This window comes from Oncorhynchus kisutch, linkage group LG26 (assembly GCF_002021735.2).
Source record: "Oncorhynchus kisutch isolate 150728-3 linkage group LG26, Okis_V2, whole genome shotgun sequence".
Taxonomy (NCBI): Eukaryota; Metazoa; Chordata; class Actinopteri; order Salmoniformes; family Salmonidae; genus Oncorhynchus; species Oncorhynchus kisutch.
This window is the reverse complement of record NC_034199.2, coordinates 44857062-44882645: the sequence shown is the minus strand read 5'-3', so window position 1 is coordinate 44882645 and position 25584 is coordinate 44857062. Positions and strand designations below refer to the sequence as shown.

General features: G+C 37.7%; 2 protein-coding genes across 2 annotated transcripts; both read left to right on the top strand.

The window, feature by feature from the left end:
* Positions 1 to 3841: 3841 nt before the first annotated feature.
* On the top strand, positions 3842 to 25018 carry LOC109870665 (homeobox protein Hox-D3a-like). The gene is made up of 4 exons (XM_031805440.1): positions 3842 to 4121; positions 20237 to 20299; positions 22374 to 22932; positions 23143 to 25018. The coding sequence occupies exons 3-4, from the start codon at positions 22476 to 22478 to the stop codon at positions 23880 to 23882; spliced, it is 1197 nt and encodes a 398-aa protein (XP_031661300.1). The 5' UTR covers positions 3842 to 4121; positions 20237 to 20299; positions 22374 to 22475; the 3' UTR covers positions 23883 to 25018.
* LOC109870666 (homeobox protein Hox-D4a) lies at positions 10533 to 13069 on the top strand. The gene is made up of 2 exons (XM_020461257.2): positions 10533 to 11949; positions 12365 to 13069. Exons 1-2 carry the CDS (start codon positions 11541 to 11543, stop codon positions 12664 to 12666), a joined length of 711 nt encoding a protein of 236 aa, XP_020316846.1. The 5' UTR covers positions 10533 to 11540; the 3' UTR covers positions 12667 to 13069.
* Positions 25019 to 25584: the final 566 nt, after the last annotated feature.

The window sequence follows — 25584 nt, the reverse complement described above, 5'->3', positions numbered from 1 at the left end:
GAGGTGTTGCACTGATCTCCAATTTATTGTCCAACCTGTACGTATAATTGCTTTAAAGCAGGAAGAACAGTGGTCCCATAAAGATATATAGATGGCTAGACGTCTGGTCTAAATTACTTTATGAGCCAGGGTAACTCTCTCCCTTCAAACCCTCTTACTTGGGTGTTTGAGTCTTTTTGCTGACAAACAAAAATGCAGACACTTTCTACAGGGTGTCTGGTCGATAAATAGTTTTTCTTCGCGACTGAGAGGAAATCAGCCCCCCAAATGTAAAGAAAGTCATGTTTATTCACCATCTATCTACATGTCCTACTGCGAGGGCAAAAACTTCACTTTGACTGCTGTGTAAAAGGCCGTTTACAGTGGTGATTCTATTGGTACTGCAAGGGTGGATTTAAACCCTGTTTCTGAAATACATTGAAATATGTCAAGTAATGTCTATTCTGTGTAACAACATTTTTAAAAACGAAAAAAAAACGGTTGGATTTGAATTTATGCGTATGATCATTTTGGTTAGTTTGGTAAAAATAAATTATGATAATTGACACATAGTAAAGGTATATTCTCCAAGCATTGGTAAAGTATCCTACTAGATAGTATTTACTAATGAAGAGACAACTTATTCTATAGGTCACTAGGAAATCATTTAGTTGTAAATCAGGAGCGCTAGAGGGCGACGTTGTTCGACAGAAGAACGCATCTCTATCGATGACGATGGGTTGAGGGCGAGGGGCCACAAAGATTTTTTTGCGACGATGTTCAATGAATTAATGAAAAATATTTTTTGTAAACATTGACGAGGGGCTTCTGTGCATCGCTTTTATCGATATATGGAATATTTTGACCTATAAGGCCTAAGAACACATTGAGGGCTATTGCAGCTATTTCAGATTCTGCAAAAAATTCTCCTTCAGTCTATTGTTGACTGTAGATTTGTATTTTAACGCGTAAATATAATGACTAACAAAGTAATTACCTGTTGATAACAGAAAACAGTTTTACATTAGAGCAATTGGGTGTAATATTTATTATTATTATCATCATCATCATCAATATAATTATTCTGATGGTTATTATTAATACTATTATGTATATACTGTTTTACAGAAAGGTCCTGGATATGTTAGTGAATACAGAAGATCAATGAAAAGGAAAGCGCACATATATGAAAATATTGACAATGTTGTCCTTCATGGGACAAAGACAAGACTGAATTCACTCCGCTTTTCATGTGTATTTTCAGCCTTATCCACGTATGTTGACGGATGTTAGCTGTTGTTGGATTTGTTGGATTTTCAGCTCCTATATGTGATTATATCATAGCATATCTCATGACCTTAACTGTGGTAGGTTTATTTTCTACTGTGTTTTTTGTTTTGTTATCTGTGAGCGTTCCTTTCATGATCTTTGTGATCAAAATAAATTGCAAATGTGTCTAGGTGTGCTTGATCAATGTTCAGCAGTCGACTGTTTACTGAACATTACGCCAACCATAAGACTGCTGGATGGCAAAACATACCCCAGTCACCACTGAACCGTTGGAATAGTCCTAAACATTAGGCAGAAATTAGTTCTTATTTCGAGCCGTTCTATTGTCATTAGGTCTACAAACAGAAAAGGCATTTCGTGTAGCTTACAATTCAGCCATTCCACAAGCCTGTCTGCTGGGTCTATAGCAGCACTCTGCTCAAGTCTAATAATTGTATAATCATGGTATAATGCAGCGCGCAAGTTATCAACAGAATCCATGTAGAATTAAGGACTTTAGTAAATTTTACAGATACGATAACTTACAGAGACAGCAGGACTTTACAACACCACAAGAGACCGAGCTGCTGCAATACCCTGACAATAAATCGACCCGGTGGTAAATACTGGCGAACTAGCAGAGCGCCTAAATGAATTCTTCGGCTCTTCCACACTCTCCTCTGGATAAGACCTCAAGGTTGGTTGGTTTCGAATCACGCACAAGGCCCAATTCGTAGGCCTGCAGTTTTCAAAATCTCCCTATTAGATTATGATGTACAATTGCAACATTCTTTGAGAATGATGATAATAGACAATACTGGAATTGAACATTGCATAACGCAGATCTATCCTTTAACTAGAGGAGGAAAAGAAACAGTCGGTAGGCCAGCTAGAGGAGAGAGAATTTCCCTTCAACCCCATTTGACCAGGGAGAGAATGTCCACGCCATATGACCAAGGAGAGAATATCCACGCCATATGACCAGGGAGAGAATGTTCGATGTGTCCACGTCATATGGTCCAAGCACAGTAACTGAAACACTACAATAGAATGCACCAGAATACAATCCCCAGACGAATCACGCTGAAATGTACACGATAAAATATTCTAACGCCTATTTGTGGACACTGTCTTCTGTCTTTACAGACCCAAAGCAACGTGTAACTATCATGAACGAGAGACTGTTATAATGTGGCTATTAGACTTCTGTAATGTAATTTCATATTTCTTCGTAGCCTAGTTTTCCCAAGAAAATATTGAGCACGCGATAAATACATAAATTATATATATATATATATATTTTGTTGATCTTATGACATGATGCACAATAGTCTGATAAATCATAGTCCTGGATTTCATGGACTACAGAGTTGTGTGCTTTGCTTTACAAATACGTGTACGTTGCATTTTCTGTAGGCTATGACAATCTGTCCAAACGGTGTGGACTAGAACAGTGGACAGAGCACCCTACTCACAACATGACAATTGTCTTGTTTGTTTGTGTATTAGGATCTCCATGAGCTTTTTCAGAGGCTTTAGCGCTCATTCCGGTTGTCCACAAAAATAACTCACAACATGTACAAAACACTGAAACAATGATAGACAAGGACAGTCACACATTTTAAACACAACAATGTACAAACAATACAACAACAAAAACATGTATAAATAATACTACAAACAATTATAATAATACAGCAAGTCATATTTTATTTTCATTACGTAACTATTTCTCTATTTTGAGGCTGATTATGTGTAGTTATTTGTTGCATTTTCAAAACGGTGTTAGGCCTGATCGAATTTGAATGTAAGTCATGTCAATAATTCAATGTTGACATTTTCGAATGGGTATTAACCTAACCTTCGTCGCAACTTTTGAACATGTTTCGTTTCAAATATCTATATGGTTCCATTTAAAAAAAATGTAATATTTTGACTGACGCAAGACATCTACGTGTTTCTTGTCATGGATTGTCTCTGATTTCTGGTTAAAATATTGCATAGTGCCGCTAAATTTTTGCAATAAATCTTTTCATGATTATTTTTTATCTTCTTGTTTTTGCAACAGAAAAAAAAAACTATTTTGTCCTCTTCGTTTCCGTTTCCTGATGTTCTACAACACCCCATTTAATTCATTATTAGCTGTATGGAATGTTCAGGCTCGACATTTGCTCAACACGTTTAGAAACACGTTCGTTAGGCTATTCAACATGGCAAAAGGCAACATTATTAGCATAGGAAACTATATATTCTCAAGTATGCACATATCTTCTGATTCAAAAACTTGCAAATGTGGTTTGTCTACGGTTAAAATCTAACATTATTACAGATGCAGGGGCTGTTCTTTCTCTTTCCAAAGGAGATGTTCAGGCATTTTTTTTGAAGAAATGGGGGATAGCCCCCGCCATTATGCGCAAAAAACAGGGGGAATTGCTGCAGTCGAAATTCTTTTTTTTGTGAGAGGAGAATTTACAACTTGGTAATAGACCTTTTTATGTGCCTCTATCGCCTGTCATTGGATGCCACTGGTCATGTGCAAGAGACAAACGTCTTCATGGACCTTTCCCTGATTTTCCCAAGCGATGTTTTCTCTGCATTCTGCTACTGTAGCGTACCAACCAAAACGCTCAGCCTACACTCTCTCAACATTAGCCTTTTAATATTGCATGAAAGAAACATACCAAGTCCTCGATAACTTTATTTCTTATTTACTTGACGTATCAGGGCTAGCTTTCTCTTCTCTGTGCATACCCGAACTCCACATCGACAGAAGAGCCTCTGCTGTTCATAATCTGTATAGTTTCACTGTAACATCATGTATTATTTATACAGAGTCACCACAAGAAAATGCATGGATTACCCACCTGCATTAGGTAAGCATTTTATGTTATTATACAATTCAATTCAATTCAAGGGGCTTTATTGGCATGGGAAACACGTGTTAACATTGCCAAAGCAAGTGAAGTAGATAATATACAAAAGTGAAATAAACAAACAAAATTAATATACATTATAATACAATGTTTGTTTATTTGACTGTATCTACTTCCTGTCTCGTTGCACCAGGGCAGTAGACTAATCAGAACCGCAGTCGAGATTCCATGTATAGACTATAGCCAAAATATACATGTTTAACATGAGCAACACTGCTGGTGTGTATGCACTTTGGGGCAACACCTCAACGATTACATTCACGTTACATGTAAATCTGAACGCATCAAACTGTGAATGATATTTTACCTATTCTTTGAATTGTTATTTGCTGTGAGAATGATGTGTTCATTGTAGTTCGACCAAAAATATTAATGTATAAGGACACACATTTATCTTGACTTCAGTGTAACTTTTTTTTTACTCTCTTTGAAGTGCAGGGTTGGGTTCTTTCGATGTTTGTGGGTATGAGCAGTGTCTGGCAGTGTGTCTGAGTCTGTCTCTCTTTGTCTCTCTGTGTCTCTCTTTGTCCCTCTCTCTCTGTGTCTCTCTGTGTCTCTTTGTCTCTCTGTGTCTATCTCTCTCTGTGTCTCTCTCTCTGTGTCTCTCTTTGTCTCTGTGTCTCTCTCTGTGTCTCTCTCTGTGTCTCTCTCTGTGTCTCTCTCCGTGTCTCTCTGTGTCTCTCTCCATGTCTCTCTCTGTGTCTCTCTCTGTGTCTCTCTCCATGTCTCTCTGTGTCTCTCTCTTTGTCTCTGTGTGTCTCTCTCTCTGTGTCTCTCTTTGTCTCTCTGTGTCTCTCTGTGTCTTTCTGTGTCTTTCTGTGTCTCGGTGTGTCTCTCTGTGTCTCTCTGTATTTCTCTGTGTCTCTCTGTGTCTCTCTGTCTGTCTCTCTGTGTCTCTCTCTGTGTCTCTCTGTGTCTCTCTGTCTGTCTCTCTGTGTCTCTCTCTGTGTCTCTCTGTGTCTCTCTGTCTGTCTCTCTGTGTCTCTCTCTGTATTTCTCTGTGTCTCGGTTTGTCTCTCTGTGTCTCTCTGTATTTCTCTGTGTCTCTCTGTGTCTCTCTGTCTGTCTCTCTGTGTCTCTCTCTGTGTCTATCTGTGTTTCTCTGCCTGTTATGTATGTCTATGTTTGTAATCATCATTATTATCATTGTTTGAGATATATAGTGCTATATATGATTGCATAATGTCTCTGAAGTAACAAGCAGCCTAGCTGAGTTTTGAGGAGCTGGCTGTCAGAAGATTTGAGAATGTTAGATTTCCTAAGGGAAGTCTATTCATCAGTCCTCTTTTGGGGGCATGAATTCGATGTCATCACTGTTGTGTGAGGTAACAGCATGACGGAGTTTTTACTGATATTGTCTTGGGTTTAATGTCACTTTCTTATTAGGGACTTTGTGGACGTGTGAATATATCATTGCATTTAATAAAAGTTATTGTTCTTTACATAGGTTAATATTAGTAGCCTAATATACCCACACAGTGTCTTACATGGGTGAACTGAAGATAATAACAATTTTACATGTAGTCTTTTCAGCTTTAGATGTTGAGAAAATGTGAATTTGTCATGTGAAGAAAAAAAAACGTTTTTGTTTTTTACAAAACAAACGAGTGTGGGAAAATGCAACTTATAGTCTAATGTGAACCTTTCTGAAATACGAAGGTTGTACTTTCATAGCTTTTTTCAGCTGCCTGAGATGAGGGCAACGGAACAAAGACAGTATTTCACTGTTGCCTGACAGGCAGCTGCGAATGTATTTACAGCCTTACTGCAATGCGGCAAAAGAGAGAAAGCCTGGAACGAGGGAAGCCTATAAAAGTGGGGCCTGCGAATGAGGATGAGAAAACCCTGAGCATTTAAATTACTCGATTAACTTCTAGACTATACTCTGGATTGGAAATCAACTCACGTCCCAACATATGGATATAGAGCTGTTATTTCACCCTTCGTTCGTTCTTACCATATCGCCCATAAGTTAAATAAAATATTACACTGTATATCAACGTATAGATCATTCATATAGACATAAACAGACAAAGAAAACGGGTTACTTGATTATTATGTTTGGTCTGTGTTCATATTACAGTGTTTAGATTTTTTTTCCATTTGTAGCAGTTAACTGTCATACGAATTATATTTTTAAGTGTCCGGGTAGTTTGGCCTATAGTATACAATTACTGAAAACCATGGCAGCATTTTAATCCATATAGCCTATCTGTTGTATGAGGAATTAATTCATAATAAACCTAGATCATCTAGGGATTCTTTCTAGATTGATCTGCATACAGAGCCTACAATTTATACATGTACACAATATCATGACATGCAAATGATTGCTAAAATCCAGCGGCAACAAATTGGCTATGCGTTTCAGGAATTGGGTTAAAAACTAAACACGTTGAAAATGGGAAATGATTAGGATGTTCCAGCAAGAGGCGCTGTTGCACAACAGTCCCATGATTCTTTTCCAGAATCGTTTGCCTTACACGTCACTGAATTGGAATATATGATCGGTCCATACGCAATATGACCAACTGATCCGTATTATGCTTTCGACATTGAAAATAAGTGGTTTCTGAACTGAAGTATCAAGATGTAGGTGGAGTATAACCAAACTCTTTTTTTAGAGGGTGTATAGTTTATAAAGAGACGTAGCCCACTAGGCAAAACGTTGTTTGGGGGTTATTTGAACAACAACAAAATGTAATGTGATGACGTTGAATCAACATGGAATTTCGTATTTTTTTTTACCCAACTTCTTACCTACATCCAATGTCAGGGTGACATTTTTGGTTGATTTGACGTGGATTCACTTTAGTTGACAACTCAACCAAATGTAAACTAGACGTTGAACTGACGTCCTGTGTCCAGTGGGAGGATTCATGATTCGGGTCTACATCAATGCATTTGATGGCTATAACGTTTTATTGAAGCGTTGTTGATACATCTCTCTGTCGTTATATTTTGGCGATATAAGTACCTAGAGAGAGACAACTTAATATGGGAGCAGAATTTGAGCAGTATATTCCACGTTGGTTCAACTAATTTAATTGAAATCACGTGGACAGGTTGATTCAACCAGTTTATGCACAGTGGAAAGTTAACACGTGTGCTTCTGATTCACCCGAAACCTATTTTATTAAACGTTACATAAATTAAACATCGAGGGAAACACCCACGGATGTGTGTAGACTACGTCAGAGGTCACAGGGCAAAAAGCCAAGAAGAGCAAAAAGCTATCGGTAGATGAAGACCTGTAACATTTTAGTTTGTCAGACTATTGTTGTCTTATAATGACCTAAAAATACATATTTGTATGAAAAGAAGCACACGGCATTTCATATCATGGTGAACTAGAAATAACACGTTTTGTTGTGGGGTGTTTTTACATTTTATGTTGCATATTTTATATGGCATCAAGAGTAATCGTCGTTGTTGAATAAGTACAACTGTTGACGGTTATTTATGGTACCAGTGCTGTGTCTGTGAATGGCTGTGGGGGAGCACGTGATGCCATTAAACTTTGTTTTATGGCCTGGGAGTTGACAAGCCAAAGTATATTTCTCATTGTGTATTAGTAAAGCCGTGCCGATGGCTTGGAATAGAGCTTTGAATTGGTGGAAGCAAGTATTAAACCTCTGTTTTTGTCTGAACATGGATATGTTTTCCTATTCGATGCATTGCGACGGACTTTGCGGTAAGCTGTTTTATCATTTGATAGGCTACTAAATCTAGTGCGCATGCTGATGTCATCAGGTATACATGTCTGTCGCCTGTAGTTTGTTTGCCTGCTTCGAAATACAGAACTTTAACCACATTAGTGGATGTGTATTTTGCATGGGCCAGGATGTACGGAAAACAGGATGTGTTTGAATATGTCAATACTTAGCTGTTTATTTATTGCGGATATGACAGTCGTTTTTACAGTCGTTCAAATCACTCGTTCGAGAAACAATGCGTTTTGGAAAATGGCTGATAGCCTATATGCCTTAGGTATATTCGTTTTTGCTTCATATAGCCTAGGCTAATATTGCGTGATGGATTATTAAAATCTGTTAAATTTTTATTTGCCTGCAATGCGCACACTTATTTGAATGACAATGGCGAATAGGCTTGTGGGGATCTGAAGTCTATAAGCTGTTGGCTGGCGAGTTTAGACTTGGGAGGGAAAAATATTAACCTGTTGTTGTCACAGACTCAATGGCGTTTACAGCTATTAGCATTTCGTTAAATGACGTTTTTGGAACATATGCCTTGTTATAACAATATATTAATTACGTTAAATACACATCAGGCCTTTTGAATCACAATATATATTTTTTAATTGTCATGCTCTATCGCGCCCCCTAGTACAGAATATTATCGAATCATAGTTCCTTGTAATATCTTCATTTGACCCATATCAGGGTGTTGTAAAGGCTTACATTGTGATGTCATGTCATGAAGTGAAGTGATGACATTAGAAGGAATGTAGATTATTTAGTTTGGTATCCAATATACAAACACATTTTCATGACGCAACATTGGGCAATGACAACATGCACGAATCAGAATTGTGTTATAAAGGCCTCCACAGTAGGCATTGGCCTTTTTTATCTTTTTTTTACCAGTTGTAAAGTGAACTTGAACCAGTTGTAACTTTTTAACCAGTTGTAAAGTAAACGTTTTTTTCGGAATCCTCTACCACTGTGACCGTTAGTGTATTTCGCTGTTAAATGTACTGACAAGGATTTATAGGCCTACAACTGACAGGCTATATCGTATTGAGGTTGCATTTGTATTACGTTGAGAATTGCACTGCTGAAATCATTTCACTAGTCTAGGATTGCATGTTTAAGAGGGTAGCATTATTGTCTCATTATTTATAAGAAATATCCCACGAATTTGATTTCAGACGTAATACAGATGTTTCATGTTTCTTAAACCCATAAATTATACATGCTGTCAATGACGATTTGGCACACAAATCTGGCTTTAATGACATAGGTACTTGAAATCAGAACTATTACCTATTAACAGTTGTATAATACAGAAAACATAGCAAGTGGGTTCATTCTTGGTTCATACGAAGGATTAAAGACTGTTCCTCAGTAGCCTAGCCTATCTCGGCTTTGACCCGTCTGAACAAGTCTCAGGGTAAGGTGAAGGTCAAGCTGTCTAACAAATATTGAAAAAATTGTGACATAATTACAAGTGTGTGTGATTCATATTTGATTCAAACTTTAACCGTCTTAAAGTTATTTAGGCTTGTAAAGTGGCCAGTTTGTTGTAAAAAGTCAGGCCTATAGCCTTTGACCTATAGCCGTTATTCTTAAAGTACCAAAATTATAGTACAGAAATTAGACTACAGAAATTGTCCAGTAACAAAACCTCGGTCTCTGTCTATTTAAGGACTATGTGAGTACTCAGTCCAATTTAGAAGGCGTTTGGCAAATCATTTTTTCTTAAACGAATGTTTTCATTTGATTTAAATCATTTATATATCATTGAAAAATGTATGTCATTGTAGGACATTCCCACAGTGGCATATTCCCAAGAATGTAGACCATGAGGTAACCAAGGCGGTCAAATGAACTGTCATTTGGGATTCGTGAACTTTTGTACTCTTTGAGCGGTTGCAAAGAAAAAAGAATGACACTTTTTGATAGGTTTGTAAGTGATTTAGTTTAACCTCGTGGCCTTTAGCCTTTTGCCTTATTGGGTCCACTCGATATTCAAACTTCGGACAGTGTATCGAGCACAGGCTGGCAGGTATCGGTAGTCTATCAGTTGTGAATGACCTATGTTGTTTACCTGTACCTCTAACCAATACATAACGTGTATTAAAAGTGTATTAAAAGTAATACATACTTTTGGTGGCTGCGAACTTGATTCAGAATAAAATGGAACAGAATTGTTCAGCTTCATGATGCACTAGCCTATACCAATATCTGATTAATCAGGACCAATATCTGATTCGTCAGGACCAATATCTGATTCGTCAGGGGCTATGATTTGATGGAAATAATTCTAACTTATTTAGAATGTTCATACGCTTTCATTGTGTACAATTGTCAATAGTAAGTGTATGGCGTAGGAATAGGCTCTTTATTTGGTCTTTTTGAGAATCTTATGGCTGGACTTTTGTTGAATTGAAAGAAATTATGGGACCCCTCTATTCCGTCGTCTATATATACCCTGTAGAACCGAATTTGTGTGATAAAACAACAGTCACAGATTCGATTCTAGGGGAGTATATGGTCGATGCAAAAACGTCGAATTACTTATCTACTTTTACAGATGTTTTGAATCATTCTTCATAACAATTTAAAAATCTGGATGGATGGAAAGCTCTTCGTTTAATTTCTGCATTGTGTCATTTTAGGGTGATTTAAAATGATATATTATATTGTAATACCATTGTGTGCTAGTACATTTTTTTGTAATATGCACCTACAGTGTCACGTGTCATTTCATTTGTTGATTTGATTTGATGATATAAGAAACCTTTGCAGGTGTCGCTTTTTGGCCAGTACACATATCATTAAAGCCAAACAGTCCTTGTCATTTTGATAGTGAACAGAAACCACCATATTAAAAAAGCTTTCATACCAGACTGAAATCTAAACAATTTCGAACATGGCTTCAAGGTAATTCATTTTTTAAAATTTTTTAACATTTACATTTCAATCATTTAATTATTGATTGTTTGGCATTGGTTCGTTGCCACGAGACTCTTTCAGTAGTTATGAAAGGGATAGGGTAGATGAAATGATGAGATTCTTGTAACTTTTGGATGACCCTTTCTTGACAAAGACAGTCCCCATCAATTGTCCCCAGGCTTTATCCCCCCTCTTTTTGAGCCCGGGAGACGTTTTGTATCTTTTGTTTGTTTATCTGTCAGACTCACTGGCTTTAGTTTGATTTAGTATTGTAGAAGTTGAAGCATGTTATCCATAGTATTGCACAAAACCATCTAAATGTCCGTATATACACAGACGTTGTATTTATTCCATTCAGATTGTTTCCCATTGACGGTTAGATGATCATGATTGATATTTAGATATTGACATTAACTAGTTAAAATGGTACATATAACATCTTATTTTTCAATATAGGGCTCACAATGTCAATCCTTCATTGAAATTGGTTAAATATTTGGTTTTATTCAACATAATTTAGATGTTTTGAAGTTAGTGGAAATTGCTGCTATTGGTGTGTATATGTAGGCCCTACCCGTTAATGAAATAGCTTTACCTCCATTGGCCCTATCTGGTCACATGGTTCTCTAACTTTATTCAGTTGACAGCAAATAGGAGGGCTTTATGGTGGTGGAAAAAAGACAACTCGAGAAAACATTGTAATTTCTACCTTCATAAATCAATGGCCATGAGTTCGTATATGCTGAACTCTAAGTATGTGGACCCACAATTTCCCCCTTGTGAGGAATATTCGCAAAATAGCTATCTACATGAACAGGGAAGAGGCTACTACGGTCCATCGCAGGACCCAGATTTGCAGCATCCAGGAATCTATCCACGGTCAAACTACCCCGAGCAGCCCTTCAGTTGTACCACTGTGCATGGTCCTACAGTAGAGCCACGGGGTCATGTGCAGGGGCGAGACAGCCACCCTAGCACTTTTACCGCACAGACCGAACCGTGTACCCCGGTCCAAGTGACTGGACCCCGGACTTGTGGTCAGCAACAAAACACAAAGAATCAAAACGGGATACAAGCCAAGCAGCCTGCAGTAGTTTATCCCTGGATGAAGAAAGTCCACGTAACTACGGGTAAGATTCACTTTTCCCTCTCAACGTCGCTTTGGGACAAGTTGAGGTCCAGGATTTTAGTCACTCTAAAATCATTGCGTGAAATATTTATGGTCTGCTTTGAAGGGGCTGTCAGTTACACCAGCCGTAAATGTTTATTGCTCAGGAAATAGGCCGCTGGCTATCTGGCGGTCTCAGAGCTCCTTACGTCCACTGGCCTATGACTATGGTACATTTTATTGTGACAATATTTGAATGAAGGGGTTGAAATTAGACCTAATTGGATCGAAGTTTGGTCATAGTTTCGTTCAATTTCATTTCTGGATCGAGTGTTCATTGTTTTGTTTTAGCTAGAAGTTTGGAGCGTCCCGTGAAGGGCTTTATGTTTTGATTTAACTGGGACTTATGGCTCACATTGGTATTTTGTTTCTCACAGTAAACCCGGATTACACAGGACCTGAACCCAAACGGTCTCGGACAGCTTATACAAGACAGCAGGTTTTGGAACTGGAAAAAGAATTTCATTTTAACAGGTATCTGACCAGGCGGCGTCGCATAGAGATTGCCCATATACTCGTTCTCTCCGAGCGTCAGATCAAAATCTGGTTTCAAAACAGAAGAATGAAATGGAAAAAAGACCACAAACTACCGAACACAAAGGGAAGAGCTGCTTCTGCTTCCGGTCAACAGTTACCAAGTATCCAGAAGGATAACCAGACTGATGTCACAACTTTCTAAGATGGGAAAACTTTGACCGTTCAATGAATTGTATATAACATACTATATTATACAATTGACTTTGCATGGTCTCAAAACATGACATTTTGGTCATTGTGATTTAACGTACAATAGTTATATAATGTCAGTTACAGTCAGAAGGACCCTCGTTGTGTTGGCTCATTGAGTTGAGTCAATTTCCAACATTGTAACTGAACTGAGAAGCGTTTCATCACTACATGCTTAACATGCTTCGAAGAGCTATTGCAGGTCGAAAGAAATTTTATTAGAGATGTTTTCTGATTATACTCTTCTCGCTGATTCTATAATGTCACTCTTCCCACAAGCACCACAAAAGTCAGAGTAAGGCATGAACATGTATATATTTATTTAAAAAAATAAAAAATACGTAAAATGATGTGAAGCTTTTGTACACACTTTAATTAGAAATTGTGTTGTGATGAAATCGAACTATTAAGACAAATAATATTTGATTCATATAATTGCAACAAAAAAAAAGAAAAGGTAATTGCTGCATCAGTTGACCTATACATTATTTTCAGACTAGTGACAATATTTGTTACTTTAATATAGGCTAGCTTAAAGAAACTATTGAACTCGTATTTATGGGCGCTAACTGGTTGAATTTTTTTGTTTCACGTTTTTTTTTAAACTTTTACACAATAAAGCTTTTAAAATGGCGTTAAATTCTATTGAGAAACAAGACATTCCAGTGTGCAGACTCTTCCCAGGGCCCGTATTCAGTTATAAATCTCTCTGGACATCTTTGTAAACAGTGTACATTTAAAGCGGGTCTCACACATGGCATCTGAAACTCTATCATGACTTTGTCTTGTTCTTTGCATCGAATGTATATTTATTTAGCTGCTTCACTATTTTCTATTTTGATCCAAATCGAACAGAACATTATTTAATAGTATATATTCAATGTTAAGCACGTTGAGGGATATAAATACGTGTAACAACCCTTTGTTTCCCCTATTCTTATTCAACAACAATTTGTAATATAGAGTGTTTTACATTTCTTTATGATTATTTATTTAATTAAATATTTGTACATTTCCTTATTAAAACCCACAACAGTTCGAAACATATTTGAGCAACGAACGTTTTATTGTATGCAATCTGTTTACAACTGTTATGGATTATTAGCAATGATCTCACATTTTCTTATGCAGTGTTGAAATGCAGTATTAAAATGTTTACTCTGGCATTGATTTAAACCAAACCTAGCCACACAGGCATTCATGTCATGTCTCAAGACAGATATTCTTATTGTTCCTATCATTGTCCTCGTGACAAAAAGCGAAGACGGCTTGCATTGCGAAGATGTCTTCCCTCTGAAGAGTCATCACAACGAGAAGTTGAAAAGGTATTTCAACTGAAGTTCGACAAAAGCTCCAGAGGCAGGTTCACCCAGAGGACAGTGTTTCTATAGCCTTAGACACATTTCAGCCGCGAGGAGTGACCTCTGAACCCTTAACCCGTTGGACCTATAGTCTACTTCTCTCACTGGCGCTATTCGCATGGAGTTTTTCATTAAATACATTTTGTACTTTAGTATTAGAATATGGAACGCTTATATAACCTGGTTAAACATGCCACGTTTTAAAGACTATATTTATTCTGCCAGATGTAACTCAAATGGTACTGGTTGCATGTCACGCCGTGTTAATATGCAATCCTGGCTGACCTTTTTTGTGTATCCGCTTTTTTGTTGTCTGTATATACATGCGAAACTGTTTAATGGGAAAATAGAGATTGTTCCACGATATGCATTGTGGTGGCACAGAGCACTCACACTTGTCAATATATTTCTGTATCAAGTATTCCGAGGTTCATGCTTTACAAAAATGTCTGTCATTGCCATCAATGCTTGATTTACACAAAGGTTGACACATCTCACAGATTGAGATCTTTATTTTTACCCTTATTGTGCTTGTTTGAGAGAAGAAAAAAAAATATGGCATTGTTGGATGACAATGTGACTAAGTTCAGTTTTATAGCAAGAATCATCAAATGTCCCACTTAACCACACCAATGTTAGTCAGTGCCATAGATTTCGGGAATTTGAATGTGGTCCTATCCAAACCAGTCAAGGAACTGTTAGCAAAATCGTAGGCTCAGTGTGATTATATTTGTGACCATGCTTGGATTAAAACCTGTATAACTTGAATGCTTGTCTGCTTCTCTCTCTGTGTGTTTCTGTGTGTGTGTTTTGTTTCTTTGTGTGTGTGCGTGTGCGTGTGTTTGTGTGAGTGCATGTGTTTGTGTGAGTGCATGTGTTTGTGTGAGTGCATGTGTTTGTGTGAGTGCATGTGTTTGTGTGAGTGCATGTGTTTGTGTGAGTGCATGTGTTTGTGTGAGTGCATGTGTTTGTGTGAGTGCATGTGTCTTCACATTTGCGCCCGCTCCTTTATAAGCTTCGTGTCACTCTCATCAGGCCTTTACACTGATACCTATTCATCTTCCGTTTTCCACTACATAGATGTCAGTGTACAAGCAATGTGCGCATGTCATGTCATAGCAAATGAAAGAAAACTGTACCAAATGATGCAATAATAAACAACAGTTCTACATGCAAACCATGTTGTTATACGTGTGCATTTTTAAGACTACCATAATGGATTGCTGAATCTCACATTCCCATGTTTCTTTTCCACAGTGGACCTATGAGGCTTGTAAACATGTAAATGGTCTTTCCATAGTTCACTGAAATGACCATTGGAATAATGATAAAATGCCTATCATGTAATAGAGTTTGGGAAAGCAATCGAATGTCAGTACCTGCCCTACCATGTGCAGTGGGCATTGACCTACATGTCTGAAAGCAATAAATGAGAGCCATAGGCAATGCCATTTTGACAATGACTACATCGAATATGGAATGCACCATTGCTGCGATCACAATGGCTTTCAAACGGCCATGTTTGATTTCCAGCTGTTCGCCGAAACGGTCTTCGCCAAGCGAGACAGCCCCTTAATAAAATGTATTAAACTGTGCTGTCTGCATTCGAAGATATAATTCGGAGAATATACCGCTCCTCGCTCTATTTCTGACCACGTGATTGTCTAAATAATTCATGCAGCACATCCCCTAGAAACACGGCGTCGTCATTAATCGCGAGGACTCTATCAGACTTGAAAACTGAAAAGATCCCAAGAAAATAATATCCAAACGCTCCGATACTCAACGCATCTGAAGCCAGCACTTTAACACAGCATCTGAACCAATGGAAGCTTGGTAGGTAAATATTTTAGCTTCTTTTTTTTTCTTTTTTTTTGCAAGATGGTAAATGACCATATCTGTCAGATATTTGATAAATAGCGCCCTTTGATGCGTGTGCCTTGGACAGGCTGAACTGCATTCTTCAATGCTTTGCTTTTTGGGAAGAAATATACCAAGAGAACCAGGTCAATATTATAAAGTGGCGATGTTTGACAACTAGCATCCTTGTTTTGTTTCATAGCAGGTAGAAACAACATTTAAAATATTTTCAGTCACATTCTGTGTGAAATGGTTGTATTGATGAATGCACGAGCATAATGAACGCATCACTGTTGGGATGTTCTATTTCGTTCTTGAGGGCTGTATGTTAGAGCCTCTGTGATTTATAATACTCCTAAAGAGAGCAATTCAGTCATTGGTTTACACCAAATTGCCTGTTACAAAATGTAAACAGAGTGCTAAGTTGAAAAACATTTAAAAGTGGTACAAGTGCAATATGTTAATACAACATCTTACTATTTTCTTTGGATAACACTCCAGCTACATGCGTTTTATAGCAATAACACAAATCGGAAACGTTGTTGCAAGAATATCTCTCTTTAGATTCAACTGAGATGACGCCACATTGCTAACATTGTTTTTTATTGTTGATGGGGGATAATTCGAAATGTATCTCTGAGAGTAGTAGAAGCTGTGTTTGAGCAGGTGGACAGTTATCTGCCTCGTTGTAAATCATTCTCGATAATTCCTGAAATGGTGCGAGGCTGTTGGAGGCCCGGGCCACACTGTAAATCTTTCCATTTATTACCCATGAGCATATGCTGCGACGCTAGTAGTCCTCTATCCTTTCCTCAGTGCAAGTTACCTCTCGGCCAGCTCCCCCGCTGTCTTTAATGGCTTTTAAAATCTCCATCTTCAAATAGATTTTTGAGCTCACAAATTGTTATTTAAAGGTATTTTTCTATTTACATCGAAAACAGTGTCTGAAAAAGAAAATACTATTGAACACCATGATAGCGCAGCGGACACACAGGAGACAAAGGGTTTACAAATTGGTTTATTTCAATACAATTTCAGACGCCTTTTCTCATACATCAATATTGGTTCATGGATTTCCTAACATTATAAAAATGCACATCTTACTTAACCAAGTATCACATTGTAGATATACAATTAACGTTTATTTATTTATTTTTTAATTGTGAGAGCAATATGTTTATAGTTACAAGTATACCAATAATGAATATATGGACAAATCCACATGTTCAATGTGTATACGAAATTCTGTTCACAACCACATTTGAATAGGATTCTCAAAACGATATGTATTATCGGGTTAGAGGCGTTGTAATCAGGTAAACAAATAAATTTCATCAAAATGTATAGCTTAATATTATATGTTAAAGATGACTAAATAATCACAATAATATTTATTGCAAAGGAAAGAAGAAGAAAACAATGATCGACAAAAATCAAATCAAATCGCAAGTGAAGTATTTTCAACATGGACACAGGTCAGATAAGGAAACGTAAACGCGTTCTCATTTCAAAATGGGTTTGGGAGCAAAGGCTTGGTTGGAGAAGCACCCCCAGTCAGAACAATCTGGTAGCTCGAATCACGTGAACAAATATGCTTGTATTTTAAGACGGTACCTTTATTTGTCATCATAACAGTTTCCGAAACACACATAAACAACAACAACAACAACATCCCAATGGTAGCTTCAAATCTGTGACTGTCTGAAAACCTGTATTTTTCAAATAGGAGATTGATTGGCCGAGATTTTTTTGGGGGGGGTGGAATAAGGATACCTTCTTCGTTTTTTTTTATTGGTAGTTGAATGTGAGTATTTCCATTCTTTCGGGAATACTGTCTGCATTGGTATATGGAAATGTCTGAAAAACCGCAAGATCAGGTTTAGGACAGTATTATCCACAGACAAAGAGTGAAGGATAAATTCTAGAGACTGCAGGGAAAGGAATTGAGACTAAGAAGCACGAGCATATGATCCACTGATTCACAGGTAAGCAATTGCATGACGAAATGCAACCTTTTAACCATGGCTTTACACAACACGATAGAATAAATATGATTTATTCCATTCAGAGGGGATCTAGTCGGCAACTACGCAGATAGCCTTTCGTCTTATGGACCTGAGATACGATTTTAAGACAGGTTGAGAAACCACTTTCGAAGGCTAGTTTGGATGGATGTATTTTGAGAGCCGGTTTTCAGCTGATTTTGTAGTTACAGGAAAACTGACCAAAAGAAAAGGAAAAAGAAGCGAAGGAAGTTTTCATTCTGACTTCTAGATTGTTAGATCATAAATCACATGTATTTGTCTTATCATCACAGTGATGTTAGACGTGATTTGTGTGGTTTGTTAACCTGCAAATGTACCAGATAAAAACGAATAATAATGGATTCAATCATTTTCATTTTAAATAAGACCAAAAATATATAAACCCATTTTGATTTAGATCAAATAAAGGCTATTTAAAACTATTTGAATTGATGTTCTGCACTCATTTTTGCATAGGCTACATGATTCCTTTGTGAAGTTATTGGATCATTCAAATATATATATATATATATTTAGGCCTATTATAGGCCTAATATGAATTAGGATTAGGTCTAAACAACCGGCTATTGTCCCCTTTCATGTTATTGAGTGTAATATATTTTCAAGTAATATATGAGTGATTTTAACAAAAAAAAATCTGACTCTATTGTATTAAAGCAAATGTATTCCAAGTAAATATTTGTAAATTAAGCCTATGCCTATTTTTTCTTCTTCATGAAAGCCTTAAGAAGCTGCCAATCTAGCGATATGAATCAAATGAATAACAAGATGAGCACATCCAATAATTCGGAGGATTTATCCCAAAATTCGTCTTAAACAATAGCCAAATTAACAAGTTCCTAAAAGCTATAGGCCTTAGCTTTATAAAAATGTTTAAGTAGGAACAATTAACGAATTATTTACTCCCATGCATCCCAGCCCAGCGATGCGCAAAAAGTTATATAATTTGTCCCTTCGATTTCTAAAGAATTTAACAACAACTTTTAAGTCAACTTCATATCAAAAGCACACAATGGACACAAAACTATAAGGATGAAACGACAGCAAATGTAAGTGCAATTTTCGACGACGATTCTTGTAGCAGCCTATTGTATATACCAAACTTACCGTAGCAATGCGTTGGCGAGAAACATTGTTGTATCAAAAGAGGATCGTGTCTAGCCAGAGTAGTAACAATATATCCTAACAATACACTTTCAAATCCACTCGAAACATATCGACTTCGACTTCAGCAATATTTCGGAGTTTTAAATATTTCTAAGAAACGCTAGGCTATAAGTCAAATGAGAAAATTAGCTCTTATTAGCCGAGAGAAAATAACCTCAACGCATTATGCTAGATAAGTAAAGCAGAGTTCAAACTTACATCAAGTAGGCTAGCCCACAGATTAGTTTCTTATTCTGACGTTTATCTCCTACAAATGTGACCATGTATCCCGTCGTCAGACTTGTGTTTCAGCTTTAAAAACACTGGTGAAAAGTTCTGTGGTTTTAGGATTTCATTGTGGCTTTCTTCAACCCCTTCTGCTCGTTGTTCATTAATCTATGAGTTATTGCTGAACGAGCCAAAGGTCAGCCAAAAGGCCTATGCCTGCTAAATATTTTGGCCAGCTCATCTTTCTATACAATCTTCAGTGTAAGAGTTGTTGTCTCTCCACCACTGCTCGGTTTAAATGCATTTAAATTACAAATAATAATGACGTGTTCGAATACGTGTCTATTGTCCCATTTAAAATAAATAAATCGTATATCCTGTTATAACGATTAGAATAGATACTTGTACGTAGAAGTGAATTATGGTTCTATATCAGATTATGTTTTCATCAAAAATCTCACTGTAAACAAAAGCAAATCAGTACAATATCATTTCAACAGAGCATCTATATACATGGAGTCATTTGTGATATAAAATGATTACCCTGCAGTAATCCCATTTGTTTTCTTCATATGAAATGATTACACTGCAGTAATCCCATTTGTTTTCTTCATATGAAATTATTACCCTGCAGTAATCCCATTTGTTTTCTTCCAATGAAATGATTACCCTACAGTAATCCCATTTGTTTTCTTCCAATGAAATGATTACCCTACAGTATCCCATTTGTTTTCTTCCAATGAAATGATTACCCTACAGTAATCGCATTTGTTTTCTTCCAATGAAATGATTACCTTACAGTAATCCCATTAGTTTTCTTCCAATGAAATGAGGGAATTGTGCGACTAAAGCAGTAGAACTCATGGACTGTTTTCTCTTTCAGGTCATGGTGGATGGAATGATGAGCACGTGAAGAAAAACACAACACTGATCTGCATAAAATACGGTGAGCAGCATTTATTTAATGAACTGCCATTACATAATGCGGGTTTCAAATGAACGCACCAAACAATAATGTCCGCTCATATAGGCCTATATATCCCTTTTTTCCCTAAAAAATGGTTTTCAATAGGTCCTTTAAAAAAAAAAGATAAAGTAAAGACGAACCGGTTATTTAGATTTGTGAATGGCAAACGTTCAACTCAATTCGCATTTTTAGTTTCCCTTGTAAGTGTAAACCTAACGCCTAGCCAACCAGACTCGTTTAAGACATGCTCTTAATCCTTTATCCATTGAAGAAGATTCACCATGTTGACATGCCAGAAGGTAGCGTGAGACAGATGCAACAGAATATCATCGCTTTGTTTAAGCAGAACATATAAGCCTCATTATGAAACATATCCAACTACACTACTATATAGTTGGTTAGTAAAGATAGCTAGGCTACCCACTGGGTACACATAGGACGAATCAACGTATTTCCACATCATGTCAATTAAATTACGTTGAACCAATGTGAAATAGACGTTGAATTGACGACTGCGTGCCCAGTGGGCACATCATTCAGAATTAACATTTAAAATCCAAACAGAATTATACCGGTCACCCCATCACCTCCTCAATGCGAATTTCAAACAGGAATATGTTCACCTTTGCGTCAACGGTGATGGTCCACTTTATAAACAAAATGATTCCCTTTTCTGCGGTTTAAAACGTGCATTTGCGTGTGCGTAGTTTCAGCAATGCAGAATGATTGTAGGGGCTCGATTTATACAAACGGCCTCTCTATTATTGCTGCAGAACTTGCGGAGTATGGAATTATTTAGCTTGCCTTCCTCCCACGCTTTCAGTTTTACACTACTGTGGGTGGCAAGTCTTGGTGGGTGTTTTCCTTTTCAGTCCTCTCTAAGGCGTTTACGACCATTACATTTGCACTTATACCTTTTGCTTCGGTCCACCATGACAGGTGCATTGATATGCACCGCGCGGACTTTCAGTCTGCATACTGTATTAATTCGTCTCCATTCATGCCTTGGCCATTCAGTGTGTTACTTATTTCAAGCTTACAATGCAAAATTGTTTCCAAAAGTAGCTAGAAAATTTTGGACAGAATACAATATGTGGGTATCCTAGTCTAGGCTCTGGTAGATGATTGCTAACTATAAAATAAATACAGGCTTACTGATTACAGAGTATGTCAGGTTGCCTGAATATAGAAGCGTTTGTCATAGGCTACACGCACATCATTAGCATTTAGGGAAGTCACCCATTCCGACCACCCCGATATGTTGGTGAGAAAACAGAGAGAGATGATGGCACTTATTTTAGTACAAAATGTCACACTAATATGATTGTTCTCGTGATAATATTTTCTAAAATAATTTAATGGTTTAATAATTGCTATTTGAATAAAGTTACCTTTTGAAGTGGCATTAAAAACAGAACAATCATATTAGTGTGACATTTTGTACTAAAGTTAACAAGGAATAAACAAAACACATGAACGAGATTTATAAATGTGATTTTGAAATAAATGATGAATTATACATCGAGAGCAGTTCTGGAACATGTTAGTCTGTTAAACAATACGAGCTGATGGTGGTTTGTGGGGTATTGTGATTAGGAACAGAAAGGGATATTGTGTGAGTCACCATGCTGATTCAGCTCCTTTTCTCAAGTAATTCAAGAAGAAAATCTTTTGATCTCTTGGCACAAGTTAAACTTTAACTAGTTTGTGCCAAACATGCCAAATGGATTGAAAGTGAGCGGTTGAGAGGGCCTATTGATGATTTGATAGTTTAGGAAAGTATAGTTGGGAGAGTGAAGAAATAAATATTACAATACTGCATTTTTGCAGTATTTATTTTCATAAAAGAGCACGTGTATTTGTTTGTAATATTCCACGGAGTTATATTGAAACAAATGCTGACTTCAGACTACCAGACTTCAGGAATATTAAGAACATGAGCAATAGGTTATTGATGAATATAGTGTATACTCAATCATGATTGTGTATTGGTTTACCACATGTTCAATTCATTTTGCCTGCATAATGAGCATAACAACTGTTCTCTTCCTAGGTGAAAGAATACTGAGGCGGTGGGAAACTCCAATCACGTGATATAAGAACACCCATACCATTGGATAGGGCTGCATTGGCCTTCTTGTTTTGAATCCTCACAATGCAGAAAGCTACTTTCTACGATAATTCTGGAGTCTTTGGAAGCTACTCTTACCCCAAATCCGAGTCATATAGTTATGGCTCCAGTCACCAGCCCTACTCCACTTCTAACCTTGAGAGTGATTATCAGGGTCCAGTTTGTCCAATACAAACCCCAACTGTACAGCCACCAACTCATAAAGACAATACCATGAATGGAAACTGCACGAGATCCAGTAGCAGCCAAGGAAACAGCCAACTGCCGAGTATTCGTGAACAGCCGCAAGCGCCTCCATTGTCGGCCTCTTCGCCTAACTCCAGCAACACTTCATCCCAGAAGAAGAAATCTCCCTCAAACAATGATTCTAATACTGCCACCCCAGTCACTAACAAACAAATATTCCCTTGGATGAAGGAGACGCGATCGAACGCCAAACTGAAAAGCAACAGCAGCAACAACAATTGCTCAACCGCAGAAGGTACAGTGTGTGTGTGTGTGTGTGTGTGTGTGTGTGTGTGTGTGTGTGTGTGTGTGTGTGTTAAAAAGCATGATTCGTCTGGACACGGTGGTGCGTATGCGTGCGTAAAAGGGTGATTATTCTACTGGTCATTTTAGGCAGCTGAGGCGGCCTATGATAAATCATTCATAATACACAAAGAGACTTATGGTGTTTACTATGTATTTTCAGGTGAGTCCTGCGATGAAAAAAGCCCACCTGGTCCAGCCTCCAAACGGGTCCGAACTGCTTACACCAGTGCACAACTTGTAGAACTTGAGAAGGAGTTCCATTTCAACCGGTACCTGTGTCGTCCCCGAAGAGTGGAGATGGCTAATTTATTGAATCTCACTGAGCGCCAAATAAAGATCTGGTTTCAAAACAGAAGGATGAAGTACAAAAAGGATCAGAAGGCTAAGGGGATAATGCACTCTCCCATCGGACACTCCCCGGACAGAAGCCCACCATTAAGTGGCCCAAATCACATCGGATATTCTGTCAACGTAAACTGTCTCAGCTATGACGCACCGTCGCCCCCTTCATTCGCCAAACCCCAGCAAAACATGTACGGCTTGGCAGCTTACACGGCACCATTAGGTGGCTGTATACCGCAACAGAAAAGGTATCCGGGCTCCGAATACGAGCACCACAGCATGCAAGGCAATGGTAGCTTTGCCAACGCTAATTTGCAAGGCAGTCCGGTGTACGTTGGGGGAAATTTCGTTGATTCCATGCCAGCCTCGGGTCCCATGTTCAACCTCGGTCATCTACCCCATCCCTCATCCGCCAGCGTGGACTACAGCTGTGCCGCTCAGATTCCAGGCAACCACCACCATGGACCCTGTGATCCCCATCCCACATATACAGACCTCAGCTCTCACCATGCGTCTCAGGGAAGGATTCAGGAAGCGCCTAAACTAACGCATTTGTAAAATGTGAGGATTTTGTCTGTGCCCAAATTCTGTTAGGCTCTTTTATTATCTCAGTAGTCTCAAGTCATTTATATGATTACACTAAAAGTGAGCCATGTATTACCAGTGTTATTATTGATATTACTATTAATGCTATTGTGTAATAATTACTTTCTAAGAATATGTCTGGGCCATTTTTCTTGACTGTTGAGGATGTGCAGGAGAGACCGTTTGTCTGTTGAGGATGCGCAGGAGAGACCGTTTGTCTGTTGAGGATGCGCAGGAGAGACCGTTTGTCTGTTGAGGATGCGCAGGAGAGACCGTTTGTCTGTTGAGGATGCGCAGGAGAGACCGTTTGTCTGTTGAGGATGCGCAGGAGAGACCGTTTGTCTGTTGAGGATGCGCAGGAGAGACCGTTTGTCTGTTGAGGATGCGCAGGAGAGACCGTTTGTCTGTTGAGGATGCGCAGGGGAGACCGTTTGTCTGTTGTTCGTTTTCTGAAGTGCAATGCGCAGTATTGGGGACGGAAAACGTCATTAACATTACTTGAAGGTAAGTCCTGTAGATCTGACAGTAGTTACCCATCTTTATAGGGATGGGTTTTTATAAAAATAAAAAAAGCTCTAAGGTGTCTGTTTGCTATATTTGAAGCGTCTTATTTATTTTTCCAAGATTGTATTGCATTTATCTAATTTTCTGTATGTATTATTTAAGGTTTTTGTATTACACATTATTTATAATTTACATGTATGACTATTTATATGGACATCTAGAATGTATGCAACATCGTTGGACAGACTTTGACATCATGGCCCTTCAATAGGTACACGGGTTTTTGGTGAATGCTTGTTTTAAAATATGGTGGTCTTAGGTTTGTTGTAGAAGGAACTCCTACGTGTAAATCTGGGAATATTGGGGAATTTTTCACGTGTCTCTATGAAAAACAAAGTTAGGCTACATGTAGCCCTATCGAAATACCGAATATTACAGAAATGAATCACACCAGTATGTCATTTGTTGTCATTGCCAATTTTCATATCAGGTCATTGTCATTTCATCAGTTGGACTGTCCATGCATACATTTATGAAACGCTAATGATATGAAAATGTTATATTTTAATGTGTTTAACATTTTGTAAATAAAGTGCTTAAATTTACACAGTGGGTTAAAACGCACCGTTATTTTCCATACATTTAACACACATAGAAAAATGTGAAAACAGTGAGAAAATGGTTATGCTTCGGCCGCAGGTTGGGACTAGGTATGCATTTGCCTCGTCGCCATTTTGAAGTAATGTCAAATAGAAAGAAGGCTTACAGCCTAAACAAAGAAACGGCATGTCTCTATTCACGCATGTCCAGTTAAGAGCGTGCACAGTACAAACATTGCCTAAAGGCAAGCAGATCAAAGACACATATCGAAAATAATGTATTTTTCAAAGCATGCATATGAGGTAGAGATTGAAATTGAATCGAAAGAGAAACCAGAGACCTAGGAAGTCTCTTGGTGCTGAAGAAATTAAAATGTTCCATGACTATTAGTCCTGAAGTCAAATTGAGCAGGCAGAGCATTTTCTTCACAATGTAGGCTAAGCTACATTTTTGTCTGGGAGGTCTAATTAATTGAATTTTTCGAAATATTTTCTGTTAGAAAAATGTAGACTATATTTCATTTATTACCACATTATATTGTGAAGCAGATCCCACATTCAACGTAACTGAG

What these genes read in the sequence shown, in the direction of transcription:
- LOC109870665 (XM_031805440.1), top strand. Translation starts at nt 22,476, where the DNA reads ATGCAGAAAGCTACTTTCTACGATAATTCTGGAGTCTTTGGAAGCTAC. An exon ending in CAATTGCTCAACCGCAGAAG is followed by an intron (nt 22,933 to 23,142) that starts GTACAGTGTGTG and finishes ATGTATTTTCAG; the next exon opens with GTGAGTCCTGCGATGAAAAA.
- LOC109870666 (XM_020461257.2), top strand. Translation starts at nt 11,541, where the DNA reads ATGGCCATGAGTTCGTATATGCTGAACTCTAAGTATGTGGACCCACAA. An exon ending in GAAAGTCCACGTAACTACGG is followed by an intron (nt 11,950 to 12,364) that starts GTAAGATTCACT and finishes TGTTTCTCACAG; the next exon opens with TAAACCCGGATTACACAGGA.